The sequence below is a fragment of the Nesoenas mayeri genome (assembly GCF_963082525.1).
Source record: "Nesoenas mayeri genome assembly, chromosome: 9".
Lineage (NCBI taxonomy): Eukaryota > Metazoa > Chordata > Aves > Columbiformes > Columbidae > Nesoenas > Nesoenas mayeri.
The window spans coordinates 23,667,294-23,684,587 of record NC_137557.1 but is presented as its reverse complement, the minus strand read 5'-3'; the positions used below and the strand labels follow the sequence as shown (position 1 = coordinate 23,684,587).

Genomic DNA, 17,294 nt, shown 5'->3' with positions numbered 1-17,294 from the left:
TAAGAAGACATTTATCTCAATTTCTCCACAGGTTTTCTGAATGCTATGATAAATGAATGCATTTAATAAACTGAAAATTAAAATGTGAGATAAATAGTGGTGTAGGTGGGGGTTGAGAGAGGCAGCAAAAACCATGAATACATTATTGGCTGCTAGTCAAGTACTTTAATAATTGACTCTGATGGTAACTTCTCCTCTCTCTATCCCACTCCCCTGCTAAAGAAGTGCCTGAGTAATGAAATTACATGTTAATGCACTGAAAGAGTCTCCCTTTCTTCCTTTCTACGTTGACATAGTATCTTTTGATTGAGGAAGGTTAATTAAAACTCATTTAGCTGTATTTGTTCGGTGGAAGAGTTCCGGTCACAGTTGTAAAGGATAAATGAAACAGTGAGATATGCAGATTTGGTTGGAGTTTTTTCTCTTTCTACCAAAGGATGCTTGCAAAAGTGAATTAGATGGAGAATGATGTTTTATCACATCCCTTTTCTTAAGAGTGCACGTACTCAGCCAGGGTCACTAAGCCCTTCATCCCGTTTGCTTTATGCAATGCCATTGCTTCTCTGCTGCAGTCATGCGAATCAGAAAGGGTTCACCTGCCAGGCTGACATATCATGGACATGGCATTTTGCATGGGGCTGAAACGGGAAGAGTTTTGGTATCAGTTGGGAAGGAGAAGCAGGAATAGGAAAAGGTCTGCAAAGGATAGACTGGGACTGAAAAGATGAAGTAAGTAATGATGAGTGAAATCAGTGATGTGTCACACTTATATGCTGGCCTAAGTGAAATAATGTAAAATTTTCAATACAGTCAGTCTTTATAGCATATTGTTTTCAAATAAAGTAAAATAAAAGTTACTTCAAAACCAGAAATCCCTAACCAATTAAACACATCTTGCTGAAAAACACACCGAGGTAGAAATGATCAGGGCAACTTCCAGTGCTGCAGCCTGTCATGGTAGGATAATTTTCCTAGCTGGTTGCTCTGGAGGAGATACTTGCTGGTGATAGACGCAAGGAAAAGTTTAGTAGTTCTGATATCTCTAATGCCAAGACAGAATTGATCTATCTACAGGCTAGGTGACACGTCCATTGAAATCGTCTTTACCCATAATGTTCCCTTATTCAGAGCTGCTCTGAGAGGTACAAAAGCAGTTTTCTCTGGGACACTGTCTTTTAATTAGGAAGAAACTATAGCTCCTGTAGCCAAAGCAGAGCTGGAAGGAAGGGTAGCCAGGACAGCCCGGCATTGATCATCAGGTGCTCCCTTGACTTCAGGTGGGCTTAGCAGTGCTCATCTTGGGACTGGGCTTTTGCCCTTTGACCTTTGATAAATTGCTTCTCTACGTCTGCCATTGCTCACTTTTAGAATGGAGATGATATTGGACCTATTTCTGTAAATATGTAGGTGCTGAATATTGAGCATGATTTAACCCTGTGAAATAATTAGTTACTTGTATGTATAATACCTAAATGTTTTCAGTTTTAGCATCACACCACTTTGTAAAGCTCTTAAAAGCCATGTCAAGCATTATTTATGTATTTGCTGTTGTTTTAGGCAGGAGAGCACCTAGAAAGCATCCTTATGTCACTAACGTGACATTACATTTCTCTTCAGACTGCCCAGCTTGGCTGGCTGTGCTGCAGCAGGGAAAGCTGAGTGCTGCTGAAGCACCGTGCCCCACAAGTGACACAATTCATTGAATCATTTATTCTGTGGTTGACTTCACGAGGCAAAGGGCTTTGGCTCATTTATAAATAACGAGAGACATGGGATACAAATTCGGGACAGAGAAAGTTGAGAGGAACAGCTTGTATTTTGCACTCTTGAATCCAATTGTCTTGGAATACCTTGTGGCTGCTGACAGCTTCTAACTTGCCCTAAGCGCTGATCTTTCAAAAGAGGCTGAGAGACCAAGTCATTCACAAATTCCATTTTGAAAGGGGAAGGCTTTCCAGTCTGCAAGCAATTTAATTACACTAAAGATTTTTGTCAAGTTTGAACTGATCTTTGTTTCTTAGCTATCAATTATCAATTCATATATTCCTTGGAGAACAGGAGCCACTTTAGTTAAAGACCTTGTCAATGAGTCAACAAAAGGGTTAACCTTCCAGATGGAGCCCTTTATATGTTTCTGTCCTATAATATTTCTTCTCTTGCTCCCCACAGCTGAGGCATAAGCTTGGTGCTTTTCAAATTAAATTAGATTGTGTAAGCCAGGTGTCTTGGCAGTAAAATCATGTGCAACCCATTTTTATCCCATTAACATTTGTGTTCATCAAGGAACTGTGTTTTTCTTTCTGCAAATTCTAGGTAAACCGGTAATGATCATAACTGAGTACATGGAGAATGGCTCCTTGGATGCCTTCCTCAGGGTAGGTAATTTCTTCATAATAAACTAAGGAAATTTTTATACTGGGAAGCATCTTCTGGTTTTCGTTCTGGTTCTTTTTTTTTGCAGAAAGATAATGAAAATTCAGCATTTTTAAGGAAATTATGTTTGTACTTTGGAAATTCTGTTGTTTTTATCAAAAAACAGAATAAATGTAAAGTGGAAGAATCTAGAATAAGTGTAGTGTTTAAAATAGCAGGGTCTTAAATAATCCGTGTTTAATGGGAACAGTTCTGATTTTCTCCGTTTTTGAAAGCATCGCAGTGCTATAGAGTCATTAAAACCAGATTCATTGCAAGCTGGATACTGCATCACTGAAAGCTGTGACAGAACTTCTGGGTTTTTACTTTACTGGTGAATTATAGGCACTAGTCAGGAGAGTGAGGAAATAAGATTGCATTTTATTTAGGAGAAGATGGGAATCCAGAGATACACTCCTTGCCAGTTTCAGCAATGGCAATAATGTGGCTTTTAGCTTAATGCTCTGTGATTTTCTTCCTTTCCCCATATGCAGAAGAATGATGGCAGATTTACAGTCATCCAGTTGGTGGGGATGCTTCGTGGCATTGGCTCAGGAATGAAGTATCTGTCTGACATGAGCTACGTGCATCGGGATCTGGCTGCTCGGAACATACTGGTCAACAGCAACCTGGTCTGCAAAGTCTCTGACTTTGGCATGTCCCGCGTCCTGGAAGACGACCCTGAAGCCGCTTATACCACACGGGTAAGGAGGGACAGAAGACACCCAGTGGGTTTGTCTGGTTCTGTCCGACTGTGTGGGAGTTGACAATGGTTTGTTTTAAAATAATCTCAGTCGTAAGTGAAAACCCATATCACACCTAAAAATAAATGTTGGCCCAGACTCCCTAGCTGGTATAAATTGATGTTATTGCTACATCAGCAATTGCATCAGTATTTGTCTGATTCCTTCGGAGTGTTAGAGTGCGTGACAGGAATCTGAAGCCAGAAATTAGAGCTTAGGCTTCTGTTCCTTCTGATATATCTACAGACATCCATGAGTATTGGCAAGTGGCTAGTCCCACTGAGGTTTGATTCAGCAAGTGTAGATATGCCACAAAAAAACCCTAAAAATCCACTTTTGCCCTTCCAAAAGCTAGTCATAAATTTGACCTAAATAATTTGGACTGAGAAGAGTGTGAGGCCTGTATTCCCATTTTTTGTTTCTTTCCCATTTTATCTGTATTTCAGCATCCCAGTGTTCTAACACAAGTACTTCTGGCCACAAAATAACACCCCGACCACTACTGGCCTTTGTACTAATACCTCTGTAATTAACATGCACACAAAGAAAAAAAAAGTCAGAGTTTATAAAGTCTCCTTTTTAATTGCTTATTTTCTTCGTTTTTAAATATCTGCCATTCTCCATCTGTTCTCCCTGGTGCAGAGTTTGTTTGCAGCACTCAGATTTTGCAGTTTAATCCCAACACTCATCCTTTAATGGATTCACAGTTCATTACAGGGAAGGATAGACACATGTAGTATTAAACGCTGGCCAGATTTGGTATTTCTCACTCATAGGGGTGGCAAGTGGAAGAGGCAAAAGGTCTGAAAAGCTGTGTTCAGGGAAATCAAAGTTTAGACAAACACACTAGGGCAAGACAGAAATGATTGAAAAGCTTCCCTTTGAATTTAGTAAGTGAAGATGTAGTATTATGTTTGCTTTCAAGAGCAAACTACAGGGAATCTTTGACATTTGCATTAGAGTGCATTGTCTTCATTTGTTATCAGTAATGAAGGATCAGGAAAATTTGGATGAATTCCACCGTACTCGAGCAGCTAAATAAGAGGAGCTTATTGTCAATTTTTAGAATGACAACCATGTATAAACAATGTCCAGGCATCTGTGTCTGAAAGGAGGAACAGAGCTTTTTCATAACCAGACAAGATGAAATATAATGCAATTTTTAAAGCATCCTTTTTTTAAGGAAACGATGTGTTCTGCTCCTCATAAGTAGTATAACTCATTAAAGTGAAAGCATCCTATAGACACACAAGGCACACAGTGCTACAACCTGATTCTCAAAGGGCCTGATGCAAAGGCCAAAGAAGCCAGGAGACACGTCCCTTTTGATTTCACTTGGCTTTGGAACAAGTCCATATTAAACACTTGAGAGAGATATTAGAACAATAAACCATTAAGTATGCACATGCTGCATTCAGTTATGGATAAAAAATGTCTAGAAGAGTGCTGAGAAATAACCTACCAAAATAAACTTAATCAAAAAAGCATAAAAGCAAATGAAAAAATCCCTAAAACCTTTGTTCAGCTTAAGTCGTTCCCCAGATGGAACTGCAGGAAACCAAAAGCTCAATTAAAAACACCTTGCATATTAACATAAACAAAAGGAGAAATCTCTGGCCTGGGATCACTCAGCTAAGGCAAAAATCAGATAAACAGGATGGAGTGGGTTCTTTATAAAACAGTGCAGGACCTCGGTGGCCCAAATCAGAGGCCCAAGTGGTTTTGTTTGTTTAAAAAGAAGTATTGTAACAAGAGGCAGCTCTCTCCAACAGGTATCAAACGCAGCCTTGTACCATGGTCTGCTTTGAACTCTTCCACAGGGACTGGGAGAGCCCAGAGGCTTGCTTGCCTTCTCACATCTCTGGTAGGAGTTGGGATATTGCCCATGGGAAACACCACAGTATTCATAAATCTTCCCAGTTTATCCTCTCTTTATTTTACCTTTTTGAAGAGCAAAACATTTATAATTCCATTTTTCTGAAACAGGCCAAACAGGTCAGACAGGCAAGCAAGGAAATAGTAATTAACAGCATGTACTTATTTGTTTTGTCAACTAAATCTCTAATATATACTTTGTAAAACCACTGGCTTGTTCTCATGCTTCAGCATAGCTTTAAGCAGAGAGCTCTTAGAGGGCTGATAAAAATACATTTAATAATTTACTGGTTCGCCTCCTTGTGACTAAAGAAAACAGATGGGCAGCGTTGCCTCCTGGTTGGATCTGACAGTTTTATGGCAAGAAAAAGAGAAAGTGGCTGGTTTTTTCAGAAGGATTCTAGAATTGCATACAGAAAACCATTTTGTGTTTTTAATGGCAGTGTGGGACAGTGTCAGCCACGCACGTTACTTGGTCAGTGACTTAGCCTGTGATTTCTTTTATTTGTGATAGGGTGGCAAGATCCCCATCAGGTGGACTGCACCGGAAGCTATTGCCTACCGTAAATTTACATCTGCTAGTGATGTGTGGAGCTATGGCATCGTCATGTGGGAAGTGATGTCCTACGGAGAAAGGCCTTACTGGGATATGTCCAACCAAGATGTGAGTCTCCTCCTCTTCCTTTTCTCTCCCTTTCCCCCTGCGTCTTTGTCCTTAGATGTCTGCTGATGTGTTTCTGTGTCAATTGCTATATGGTTATAAGACATTTATTCCGTGTTTTTAGAAGGATATCATGGGTGGTAGATTTGTGGTTTCTCAGGGAACCTCTCTGGAACTAAGACTTCCTTGAATGCTTCAAGCCTGATCTGTGGTCAGGGAATAGGGGGTTCCCAAGGTAGAGTCTACAACTCAACTTCTGCATGTATCTTTTGTCCTTTTTTTTTTTTCTTCTTTTTTGTTTGTTTGTTTAATTTTAGGAAATTAGTATAAGCGATTTAATTAGAAAAGAAGAATGGAGGGAGGGGAAATGAATATACTTAAGCTGTCAGATAGTAATACTGTCAAGAGAAGGAAGATTTCAATTTTGATATAATAGTAAATCTCAACTTTATTGAAAGTCGTTCAGAAAAAAACATTGAATTTAATGGGGCTTCCTATTAGTAGTTAATTCTTCAAGCCCCAGTATGCTTGTAATTCTTCCAGATTATTTTATTTCTTGAGGATATCTAAACCAACACATATGATATCCAATTCTGATTATCAGTCAGAGCATCCTTGCCACAACTGCATGGCTGCCCCCTGAGGACGTTAAAAAGCAGCTTTCCTAAATGACCATTCTTAAATTATGCATGTCCTGTTTAACCGTACCATCTGGACTACTTCAGTATATTCCAAGAGGGAACAGGCACAATGGCTGGTATTCCAGAAGAGTGTTTAATAATAATGCTAATAAGGGCTTTTGCTAATAGAATTTTTATTAAATGAAAAAAAAATAAATCCCAGTGAAAATGAGGCATAGATTATGCATAATTCTTTTCCCAGGGGGTTTACAAACATATAAAGGAAGAAGCAAATGCTAATCTGAATATACGGTCATGGGAATGGTTAAGTCGTTTTACAAGTCATCTGTTTTCTTATGTAGAGCTGAACAGTTTCAAAGAGTGTCTAGATGTGGATGGCATTTAATCTAAATGGGGGATATAATTTTAATTTCCTTCTGATGTGAAATGTCTCTTCTGGCACCCAATGTTGCCTTCCGTTGCTAACAGGAAGTCATCAAGACTTAGCAAGAAAATAAAACACCAGATGTGTCTTGGTTTTATCAGGCTTGTCTCCACAGCACAGTGGAGCTCAGTGTAACAAGCACAGAGCTACCACGTTTGGCTGGTGAATGCTGCTAATGTGCTGTGCTAGACCAGGTCGAAAAGCTGGCTTGAACAGGGTGGTGAAAGCCAATATTACTGTCTTTGCATCCTCTTTTTAGTACATGCCATAGACATACCATTTTTTTCTCCTTAACAATGGTGGGAGCAGTGCTTTTCACAAGGAAGCAGAAGTGGACTTCAAATTATTCTCAGTGTCTGTTTAATCAAGAGAAATCAAAAGGATTTTTGTACCTTCTGGAGCAGTGAGAGCCACTTTGTTTGTGGTCACTGAATAGCTGCTACTAGTGCAAACTTATCCCTTGCCCTGTCCTCCCAGTGGATTTTAGCTGCTAATTGGACAAGACCAGAATGAGGGAATTTAGTGCAATTCAGTCTCAGTGCACTCCTGGTCTCATGGTGAATCCTGCCAGCAAAGTCATATTGATTAATTAAGATCTGAAGGCTTCTGGGTCATGTCCCTGTCATGTGAGTCCTGGTCATGTTCCATTCTCCGGAGAGAGTGAAGAAGCCATCAGAGCTCTAGAGCCCCTTTTAGAGGGTCTGAAATTACTTCAGCTTGTGAGTTTTCTGTTTTCTATTAAATATGAAATGCACACTTAAACTACTGTGTTGGACTTAGGTAACTTTCTTGATAAAACTGCACAAAAGGGTTCCCATCTCTGCTTTCCTTGGTTCAGAGCATACAGTGGAGAGAGAACAGGTGTTAGCGACAGAGATGAGCTGCCTCAGGAGGAGAGGATGATCTGCTGTACCCTAAAAATGATGGGGAAAATTTCATCTTCAACATATTGCACCCAAAATTCACGGGTATTAAAGATTTGCTGTAGATCTGGTGCTTCTCCAGCCCTCTGTCCAACTGGGGTAGTTGCTTAATTCTACCCTGGGCTATTTTGTCATCCCTGTATCCCATATGCTGTTTTGTGTTACTTTGCCCTGGTCTATCTGATGTCTGCTTTGGATACTGTACCCTTTTAGTTTTGAATTGCTGAGGAGAAATGACAGTTCTGAGACCACCAGCTGCCTGCGTCTGAGTGCAATTTTCCATGTTGTTTCACTTAATTGTGGATTTGTTTCCATACTTTGGATCGCCCTAGGATAAATGATACTCAGCTGGTAGACATGAGTAGTGTCTGATGTTCTCTAATGTCTTCCTAATTGTGCCATTTATAGGTTATTAAAGCCATTGAAGAAGGGTATCGGCTGCCACCCCCGATGGACTGCCCCATTGCTCTCCATCAGCTGATGTTAGACTGCTGGCAGAAGGAACGCAGTGACAGGCCTAAATTTGGACAGATCGTCAACATGCTGGACAAACTCATCCGCAACCCCAACAGCCTGAAGAGGACAGGCAGCGAGAGCTCCAGGTCAGCTGTGCTTCAGTAACGATGATGTACGCGGGAGCACAGTGGGTCTGACAGGCAAAGCTGCAGGTCACTTAGAGCTCTGAGCTGGGATTAGAGCGAGCTCTAGCTCTGCAAAGCCAGACTGCAGAGCAGACACTGCAGCATGCCAGAGGGCAGGGGGTGGGCTGGCACGCTGCTGAGCCCCACTGAGCACCCCAGCTCCTGCCTCTGTGAGAAGGAAAATTGAATGAGCAAAGGTGTTACTGTACACACAGCACCAACCAGCTTTATAACACAATCCTAAACATGTCCTGAAAAAGTTCGGATGCAGGCAAGCTCTGTTTGAAGATGAAGTTTGCGGCATCTGTTCCCTCTCCCCCCAGTGAAAGGGCTTGCAGGGGTGGCCTTAATGCAGTGGAGCTAACAGGAGTGATGTGGTTTTCTGCAGGAAAGGTATTACACATCATCAAGTTTTATAAACCCTAGATTTGTGTAGGATTTGCAAATGAGCGTTACGGTGTTACAGCCAACGCCTTGCGGGCATTGGGAAGGTGTGGATTAATTTTTATGTGAATTTGAATTTAATTTTGTGGAAAGCCAGTTTCATGTCTCCACCAATCCCACATTACATTTGTGTTTTGTTTTGTTTCCTAAGCATGGTATACCTGGTACGTGCAAAAGAAGCACAGTGGGAAGGAACCTCCCAGAGTTGTAGGGTAAAAATAAAGTAATGTTGTTGGGACAGATCAGCAGTTTGTTTAAGGTGGTGAAACACTGCTGAAGTAACAAGAGCTTTACTAATTTGCAACAGGTTTGTTCTAATTTTTTCAAATGTCTTTGCTTTGTCAGATAAATTTGCTTACAGCAAATATGGAAAAAAAGCTTAAAAGAAAAGAAACGAGAGGAAGATAATGGTAAAATATTTTTTGGTAGAAGGGAAGGTACAAAAATGTTCGTTGCACAATACAAAACTAAGTTTCTTAAATCAGTGAAGGAGTAACAGAGATTCTGATTCAGCCTCCAACATAACAACACTCTGGAAAAAGCTATTCTCATTTTTAAACTCGTAGGACCTTTTGTGACTCTTGCCTCCAACTTAGATTATCAGAAGAGGGGTTATTAACCCTGTGAGGCTACTGTCACCACATATTTTTCAGATTGCCCTAATTGCATTGGTAACCTGGCAAAAATGTGTCCACCCTTGAGGCTTAAATAATTTACATGGTGAGAATCACTATATGATCTACCGTGATAATTTGATTTGAGAGTGACAGTATGAACTCCTCCATTTTGCTTTCTTTCCACTTTACCGGTACTCTTTGAAAATACATAGATTCTACAAAATTTAATAGCCTGTTCAAGGTCATTTTATGTGTGTATGTGTATATATATATATGTGTGTGTGTGTTTATATATACAAACCAAAAATTAATAGCCTATTCAAGATCATTTTTGTTCATGGCTATTTATAGATATTTATATTCTCTTTGGAATATGAATTCCCACTATGCATATAACATTATTAATATATAACTATATATGTGAAGCATAATTGTATATAATTAGGTTGCCATCATTGGTCTTGTGTTAGCTTGTACAGTAAAAGAGTTGTGTACCAAGTGTTACTGGCATGTACTCGGTGCCTTAGGCAAGATATGCTATTGCACACCTAATCTTTGATGATGTGTATTTTCAAATAAATTGCTAAATTATAATTGTTTTGGTTAGATAGATAGTAATAATTTATAATGGTTTAATGAAACTGTGATTTACAATGGACATGAAATAATAAATGAGATATTAATAAGAGAAGCAAATTTCGTAAAAATAATTATTCGCAAATCTGTGCAAGGGGAAATGAGAAGCACATTCCCCGGTGCGAGCAGAGATCAAAGCTCACGTGATTCCCGCCACTCCTGGCACACGCGCCGGTCAGGAATGGATTGATTAAAGAGAGGATTAACTCCCTGCTGCCCTGAGTTTGATTGAATGCACTGAGCTTGCCTGCGAACCTGGCTGGAAGCAGGATTTATCTGAACTCGCCTTGGGTTTTGCCCTCCAAACCAGTCAGGCAGGTTGTGAGCTCCCAGTTCCTTTGCGCACACTTGAGCGGTGTTTCTATAGCTGCTGAGCCGAGCCCCGACACACGCGGGGTTGGCAAGGTCTGGCATCGCTGCCTGCGAGATGCGGCCCCGGCAGCCTGAATGCCGTCCAGCGCTGCCATCCACTTTGTTTTCTAAAGTAAAAGCATCTTCTGTGAATGTGGTTGCCTCTGAGGTGGCAATTGTAAGTGGCATCGTGGTTCAGATTAGATCTGATGGCAAAAGTAGAAACCTAAGGTCAAATTCATTCTTAGCAAAAATTGGCCTGTTACTTTGCATTTTGTGAAGTTTCTTGCACTTCTGGACATTGCTGTGCAGAGCCACCAGTTTTGCTGGGCACGTCTTGCCCCTGCTTTCCCTGATCGCTGAGCAGAATTGCTGCAGAAGCCAAACTCTGGTTTGCGATTCGCGATCCAGCTGACACCGTTTCTCTGTCCTTTCACTGTTTGGCATCCAGGCCCAGCACAGCCCTGCTGGATCCCAGTTCCCCTGAGTTCTCGGCGGTGGTTTCTGTCAGTGACTGGCTCCAAGCCATTAAAATGGAGCGATACAAGGATAACTTCACAGCTGCCGGCTATACCACCCTAGAGGCTGTGGTGCATATGAACCAGGAGTAAGTACTCAGCGATATAACAAAGAAACTGGTAAATCTGGATTTAATCGGCCTCTTTTGCTTTGTGCTGCATATCATTACACTCATTAAAGGAATGGAATGCCTTTCATTTGGATGGAGGATAACATTAAAATGCCTCCACAATGCCTTTACTTATTTAATTAAACATTTCTGTACATCTGCCTCGCTTTTGCTATGTTGCTTGTGGTTAACTCTTAATATTTCTCTCTGCACCAGCATCTGATCCATGGTTCTCAGCACCCTGCTTCTTCTCTTGCTTTCCACAGTGACCTGGCAAGGATTGGGATCACTGCCATCGCCCACCAGAACAAGATCTTGAGCAGCGTTCAAGCAATGCGCACCCAGATGCAACAGATGCACGGCAGGATGGTTCCCGTCTGAGCCAGTACTGAATAAACTCAAAACTCTTGAAATTAGTTTACCTCATCCATGCACTTTAATTGAAGAACTGCACTTTTTTTACTTGTCTCCTCGCCCGTCGAAATAAAGATCTGCAGCATTGCTTGATGTACAGATTGTGGAAACCGAGTGTGTATGTTGGGAGGGGGGCCTCCAGAAATGACAAGCCGTCATTTTAAACCAGACCTGGAACGAATTGTTTCTTGGAACATACTCCTCTGTTGATCAACGATATGTAAAATACATGTATCTATATAAATATAAAGTCACATTCAAGTTTTGATGCTATGTTTGCTGCCAGATACTGTGCTTAAAAAAACAAAAAGTTACTTTCCTTCTCCCTGTGACCCATAGGATTACAACCATAGTGGTTTATTTGTGGGTGAAACCACCATTGTACATCTTTCACTGGAATGAAGAATCTGCCCTAGGATATTTTTTGCAGACTTGATGCATCACTAATACCTTGCAGAAACCTCAGTGAGATTATCGTTTGGCTAATCAGTGCCTGCTGATTAGTGATCTACCCACTTATGGGCTTGAAACATGAAATGACCCACCTCGTGGATTACTGGGCAAAACTGGACTTCTGGGGAGATGATGGGCTGCTGTTGTGCCGTGCTGAAGCCTACCACTTCTGGGAACGCCTTGCCAGTAGTCAGCTGTGACAATCGTGGCTATGGAGCTTTGAGACTTCTATTCTCTTTCAAGAAGTTATTCACTTTGTCACACAGAGAAGGTCAGTGGAGGTACAGTGTCCAACATGTTTGTGGTGCTTTATTTCTTAAACCGTGGTAGGATTTCATCACTGGGGGGGCGGCAGGAAGGGTGCTATGGTATGTATTATTTGGGTTGTATGAACCTGTGGTGGTTTTCCAGACTAATTGCTCAGTGTTTCACATTGTTGGTTCTATCTGATGACAGTGACGATGGCACTGTTTCAAGACCTGGTCTTGCTCTCAAGTTGTTGCATGTTAGGGTGTGTGGACGAGGTGTAGGAGTGTGTCTCAGGCTCGCTCAGTTCACTGCTAAGAGCTTGACCCCACTCCACACTGAGAGCAGTAGGAAAGCCCTAATATTTTTGGGTTGAAAAAGCCACACATATTGATCACATAGAACATAAGAATAACCTTGGAAAGTACCAATACTCATACACGCACTAAGAAAAACCAAGGAATATTCCTGTCTTCTCAGGAACAACAGTAAAACTGATATTTGTGATTTAGAAAGATTAGTCTCAGTTGCTGTGTCAGTGGTTTTATGGCAAGGGGAGCAGAAGGAAATGGGGTTATGCATCCAGCCTCCCTGGTTGTGCGGAGTTCGGGTGTCGGGCATGGCGATTGCTCTGTGTTACGCAGCCCTGTTACACATCACACGTGGTGATCCGGTCTCATCAGCTGTGGGAACCAAACTCGTTTTTGAGCCCAGCCTCATGGGCTGGATTATCGAGGCAGCTGTGGGTGTGGGTGCCAGGTGTAGGCTGCATGGCCAAGGTCAAAGTGCTCCTCTCCAAGTACGGCAAACAAGACGGAGCATGACCTGCTTGAAATGCTGCCCTCCGAGTCCTCCGGTGGAAAGCTGAGTGAGGGAAAGCATCTCCTGGGTTGCTAGGCGGACGTATCTGCTATAGGAATGTGGTTGTCCTCATTGGGTCACATCAGGTAAAGCTTTATCCGGTAAAGCTCTGAAAACAGTCAGGCTTGAATTTTATGTGTGTTAAAGCTTTTATTGCTGGTTTTGAACACACTGTGTAAATTAGATTCATTTTTAAGTCCTTTCGAGCACCAAAGTGATGAGATGACCTTAGAAAAGAGACTGGATGTGGCCCATTTGTGCTGTGCCTGGTAGGAGGAGGATTTTCGTGACACATCCTCTAGAATAGATATTGCATTTCAGCTGTGCCAGGCACAACGTCAGAAAGGTTAGATGTATATTTTGATGCTTCTAGGACTGGCTCTTTGGTCACTAGTATTTTGGTCCCACTCTGCACCTGACAGCAAATTCAGAAATTGTGTAGTTCTTTATATGTCAGATTTAATAATTGCATTTATTCTAAATCCAAACCAGCTCACTCAGTTGAACAAGTCACACTTACCGTACCATCACTCACATCGCTTTTTGTCACTTTTAACAATAACTTGCTGATTTTAACCACTAGCTCTCCCTCACCCCCAAGTTTCTCAGAATACAACTTGTTCAGTATATGGGATGCTAAATGTGGATCCTGTCAAGTTATGACAGCTTAGTGAAAACTGTTCTGCAGTATTACTTGCAAAGGCTTTTCCATTTCAAGAAATTTAAGATTTCTTCTAAAAAACTACTTAAACCAGCATGTTTTAATATCATTTTGCCAGGCAACATAAGAAGTGGTTTCTCATTTTAAACACCTGACACTTGTACTTTCAGCAGCAAAATTCTTTTGCTTCTGAAGTGTAGAGACACTCTAAGTTTCTTCTTGCTGTAAATCTGTTGCATTCTGTTGAGATTGGTTTTTTACGTAAAAACAAAATGCATCCAATTTTCTGGCCAGTTTATAAAATTGCTTTCTTGTAGTCTAGTGACAGTGATTCAAAACAGTCCAATATTTTCCACACAAAGTGAAAAACTCTGTCCCTGTAGAATGAAAACTGTGAAGGCAGCTCAGATGCTGCGTTTTCAGAGCTGCCATTGGTGTTTTTATTCCTTGTGATAAAACATGTCCAGTGAGGGGGTATTGGCTTCATTGTGATTTTAACTAGAGGAGAGCAGAATAAAAAAAAATAGATGGTATGTATAAATATAAAAAGATATGTGATCTGTATATATAGATATAAGATATGTCACAGAAACGAGACTTGGAAGTAGTGCAGGGAAAAGAAGAGGGACGAGGAAGGCAGCAGGTTCTCTCCCTTTGGGGACGGCTGGCCGTGTTTGCCCAGATGGCCGCGCTGGGCGGTGATGCGCCACAGCCTCCTGCTTGGCCGTTCAGCCGCCCTTTTGCACGAGAATTGCCTCTCTTCCTCCTCTGTCCTTCAGGAAATCCTTCTCCCCTCTTGGGAGAGGTTTAATTCTGTGGGCCTGCTGCCATCTCACCTCTTCACCAGGGCAGAGATGAGTCCAGGTCTCCTCTGCTGGGAACCAGCCATTGGGGCGGCCAGGGAGGGGCCGGCTGCCCACAGCAGCGCTTCTGCTGGGAAGCCTGTGCAGAGGTGTTGGAGCAGGTCTGCTTGCTGTCTTGTTGCACGTTAAATATATTTTTGTTTTGTTTCGTTTTTTTGTGCAGGGAAATTAGATTTTGCTTTCATGGCCTCGTAGCCCGGCCTATTGATCATATTGACCATGGAGGAACATAGACTGGACATGAAGCCTTCTGGATCCATGGCTGCATCTTCCCCAGCACTGATTCTGGAAAACACACACTGAACAGTCATCAATCCCTGAAGAGAGTGTGACTTTTACTTCATCTTGCCACCCATCCTGTTTTTTCCTTCACTGAGAGATAACTAACTCGATAAGACTCAGCACCCAGTTGTCACTTGAGGAATGTACTGTGTCAAAGCCCAGCAGACTTCTGGATTTTTTTTGTTTTCCTTGCCTCCTGCTTTCTCTTCCTACCTTCGGTTTTATTTATATATTTTGTTATTTTCTCTCCTCATCCCCCTGGCTGTCACTGCTGCATCTCGGATGAATGCAGGTGACGGAGCACTACACATCTTCCCATGGACGCCGGGCCAGGTGCCGCAGCAAAGAACCCAGTTCCTGTGAGCTGCCTATATACATTGCTGAACTGACATTTTACACAAAACGTGCCATTGCAGTGATATAAATATATTTTTTTTCCTTGAATGGATAATGGATTATTATCTCATCTGAAAGGTGCGTATGTGTGCTTGTGTGTGTGTGTTTGCGTGAGAGTCACCTCGTGTGTAGAACTGCCTGTGAATGTGCCGAAAACACCTCTGGAACCGCAGGAGTCCCCTGTCATAGGAGAGCAGCGAACAGCTCATGTCTGCAATGGTAGAAAGAATACACACATTTAAAAAAAAAAAAAAGTTTAAATTTCTGTATCTATAAATGTATTTTTTAGCTGCCACACTAACCTTAATGAGTAGTTCTGCAGCCTGAAATGGGGGCAATTTCAAGTTAGTTTTGGAGTTGTGGATTAGGGGATCCATAAGGGTGCTAAAGATTTCCCTAAGTGTCGTTTATTCGTACTAATACCCTGTTTATGATCAAGACGGACCAGTTTCTCAATGACAAGGTGATGGAGGCAATACCTTGCATATCCATCCACTGGTAACCCTGAACTGAATTCTTAAGTAGCCTTTTTTTATCTGTGAAAATAGGATTTTAAAGACTTGTTGAATGCGAACAAATATATGCAATTCTTCCATTCACAGAAGCACCTTGCTCTGTGTGCAAGCTGTGAAAACCTGTAACGTAATAATCAAAACACTTTGCTCCCAGCACAGTTAAGGAACAAAAATGCAACAAGACCTGTAAGGTTACAGTAGTTAGCAAGAGAGTCGTGAAGCATGTCGTGTTCCTGGTGCGGGCGATGAGGGGCAGGTGACGTGCAGTAGAAGGCACTCCGTCCTCTGCGACCTGAGCAACAGGGCTGTGACTTGTGGTGCTACCTGGAGAAGCTCTCTGTGTTTGGAGAACACTCTTAAATGTCACGTAAGCTGGTTTGAGCTGAGCTGTGTGCTGGAGCCCAGAGAAGCTACGACTGCTGGGTATTCGGAGTGGGGCAGGTGGTGCTCCCCGCTTGCTCCGCAGGGGCCAGTGTCTGCCACGGTGCCCTGTGCCCCACAGCAAGCCCAGGGGACAGGCTCACTGCAGTCAGCACAGGGGAGCCTGGATGCTCCGCGTTCAAAGGGCACAGCCTTGGCCAGAGCCAAGTGAGGTGTCTCCAAGTCTTTCCTGCTTCCTCCTCTGTCCCCTCCTCACTGACCCCTGAGCCCATTGTCACCCGCGGTTCTGCTGCCGGGACAGATCGGTGGGCAGTGGAGGTGCCGGCTGTGCCCCCGGCACCGGCGAAGGGAAAGCGAGCGCTGCGGCGCTGCGGCCGTGTCCGAAGAGGCCGTCACCAGGGCTGTCTCTCACCAAAAGCCTCTGTTAAGAAATTGTCCTGCTCACACACCACTGGTTGATGTTTGTCCAGGTTTCTTGCTGTACTAATTTTGTGATGGATCTTATGTATTAAAAATATATATGTATAAAATACAAAAGGCTGGTAAGTAACCGGTAAACAGGACTTAAAAAGCAGTATTTTTCTTTAATGTGACATTTTCATAGCCAGAAAAAAAAAAAAATCTGAAATACTAATCAGACGAATAAAAAGAGAGTGCATTTATTTTTTTGTATCACTGCAAGTATGTTGGAATATGCAAGGACTGTGGTTAAAATTAGAATGTATGAGGCATATTATAATTTAGTTCATACTGATAAAATCTAACAGCATTTCTTGGTTTGTGCATTTGAACGATCTCTGGGTTAGATATATAGATTTTTCTATTTTGTTTTAATTTGTAATTTTTCCCCCCTCCATGAATTTTAGGTACACATAACTTATGTCATTTATTTATGGTCTTTTATACCTAGTTTGTAAAATTGTAAAATAGCAAACAATGCAAACATTTGCATTTGAAAATAATAAAGTAGTTGCTGTACAAACCTGAAATGGACTATTTCTGATTATTGCATGTTTTTTTTTTTTAATTTAGTGTTTATCCACAACATATACAAATACAGAACTCAGAGTAATAGTCAGCCCCAAAGGGAATAATTCTCCTCAGTAGATTTCACAGGAACGCTCTCCCCAAGTTCATTTAAACTGCGCAACACCCGTGGGTACCTTAAAGCACGTTACGTTTTCTTGTTGTCATCCCCAGCTGTGCGGTGCGCTGGCTGTTTGTGA

At 41.9% G+C, this 17,294-nt stretch overlaps 1 protein-coding gene across 1 annotated transcript in view; it reads left to right on the top strand.

Moving 5' to 3' along the window:
- EPHA4 (EPH receptor A4) overlaps positions 1–11,377 on the top strand; it is a gene marked incomplete at its 3' end in the record, with an annotated part of 97,903 nt that extends 86,526 nt beyond the window's left edge. The window contains exons 12-17 of the mRNA XM_080349820.1: positions 2,314–2,375; positions 2,907–3,116; positions 5,545–5,694; positions 8,088–8,281; positions 10,820–10,975; positions 11,263–11,377. Coding sequence (XP_080205946.1) covers positions 2,314–2,375; positions 2,907–3,116; positions 5,545–5,694; positions 8,088–8,281; positions 10,820–10,975; positions 11,263–11,377 — 887 coding nt within the window. The remainder of the gene's footprint in view (positions 1–2,313; positions 2,376–2,906; positions 3,117–5,544; positions 5,695–8,087; positions 8,282–10,819; positions 10,976–11,262) is intronic.
- Positions 11,378–17,294: the final 5,917 nt, after the last annotated feature.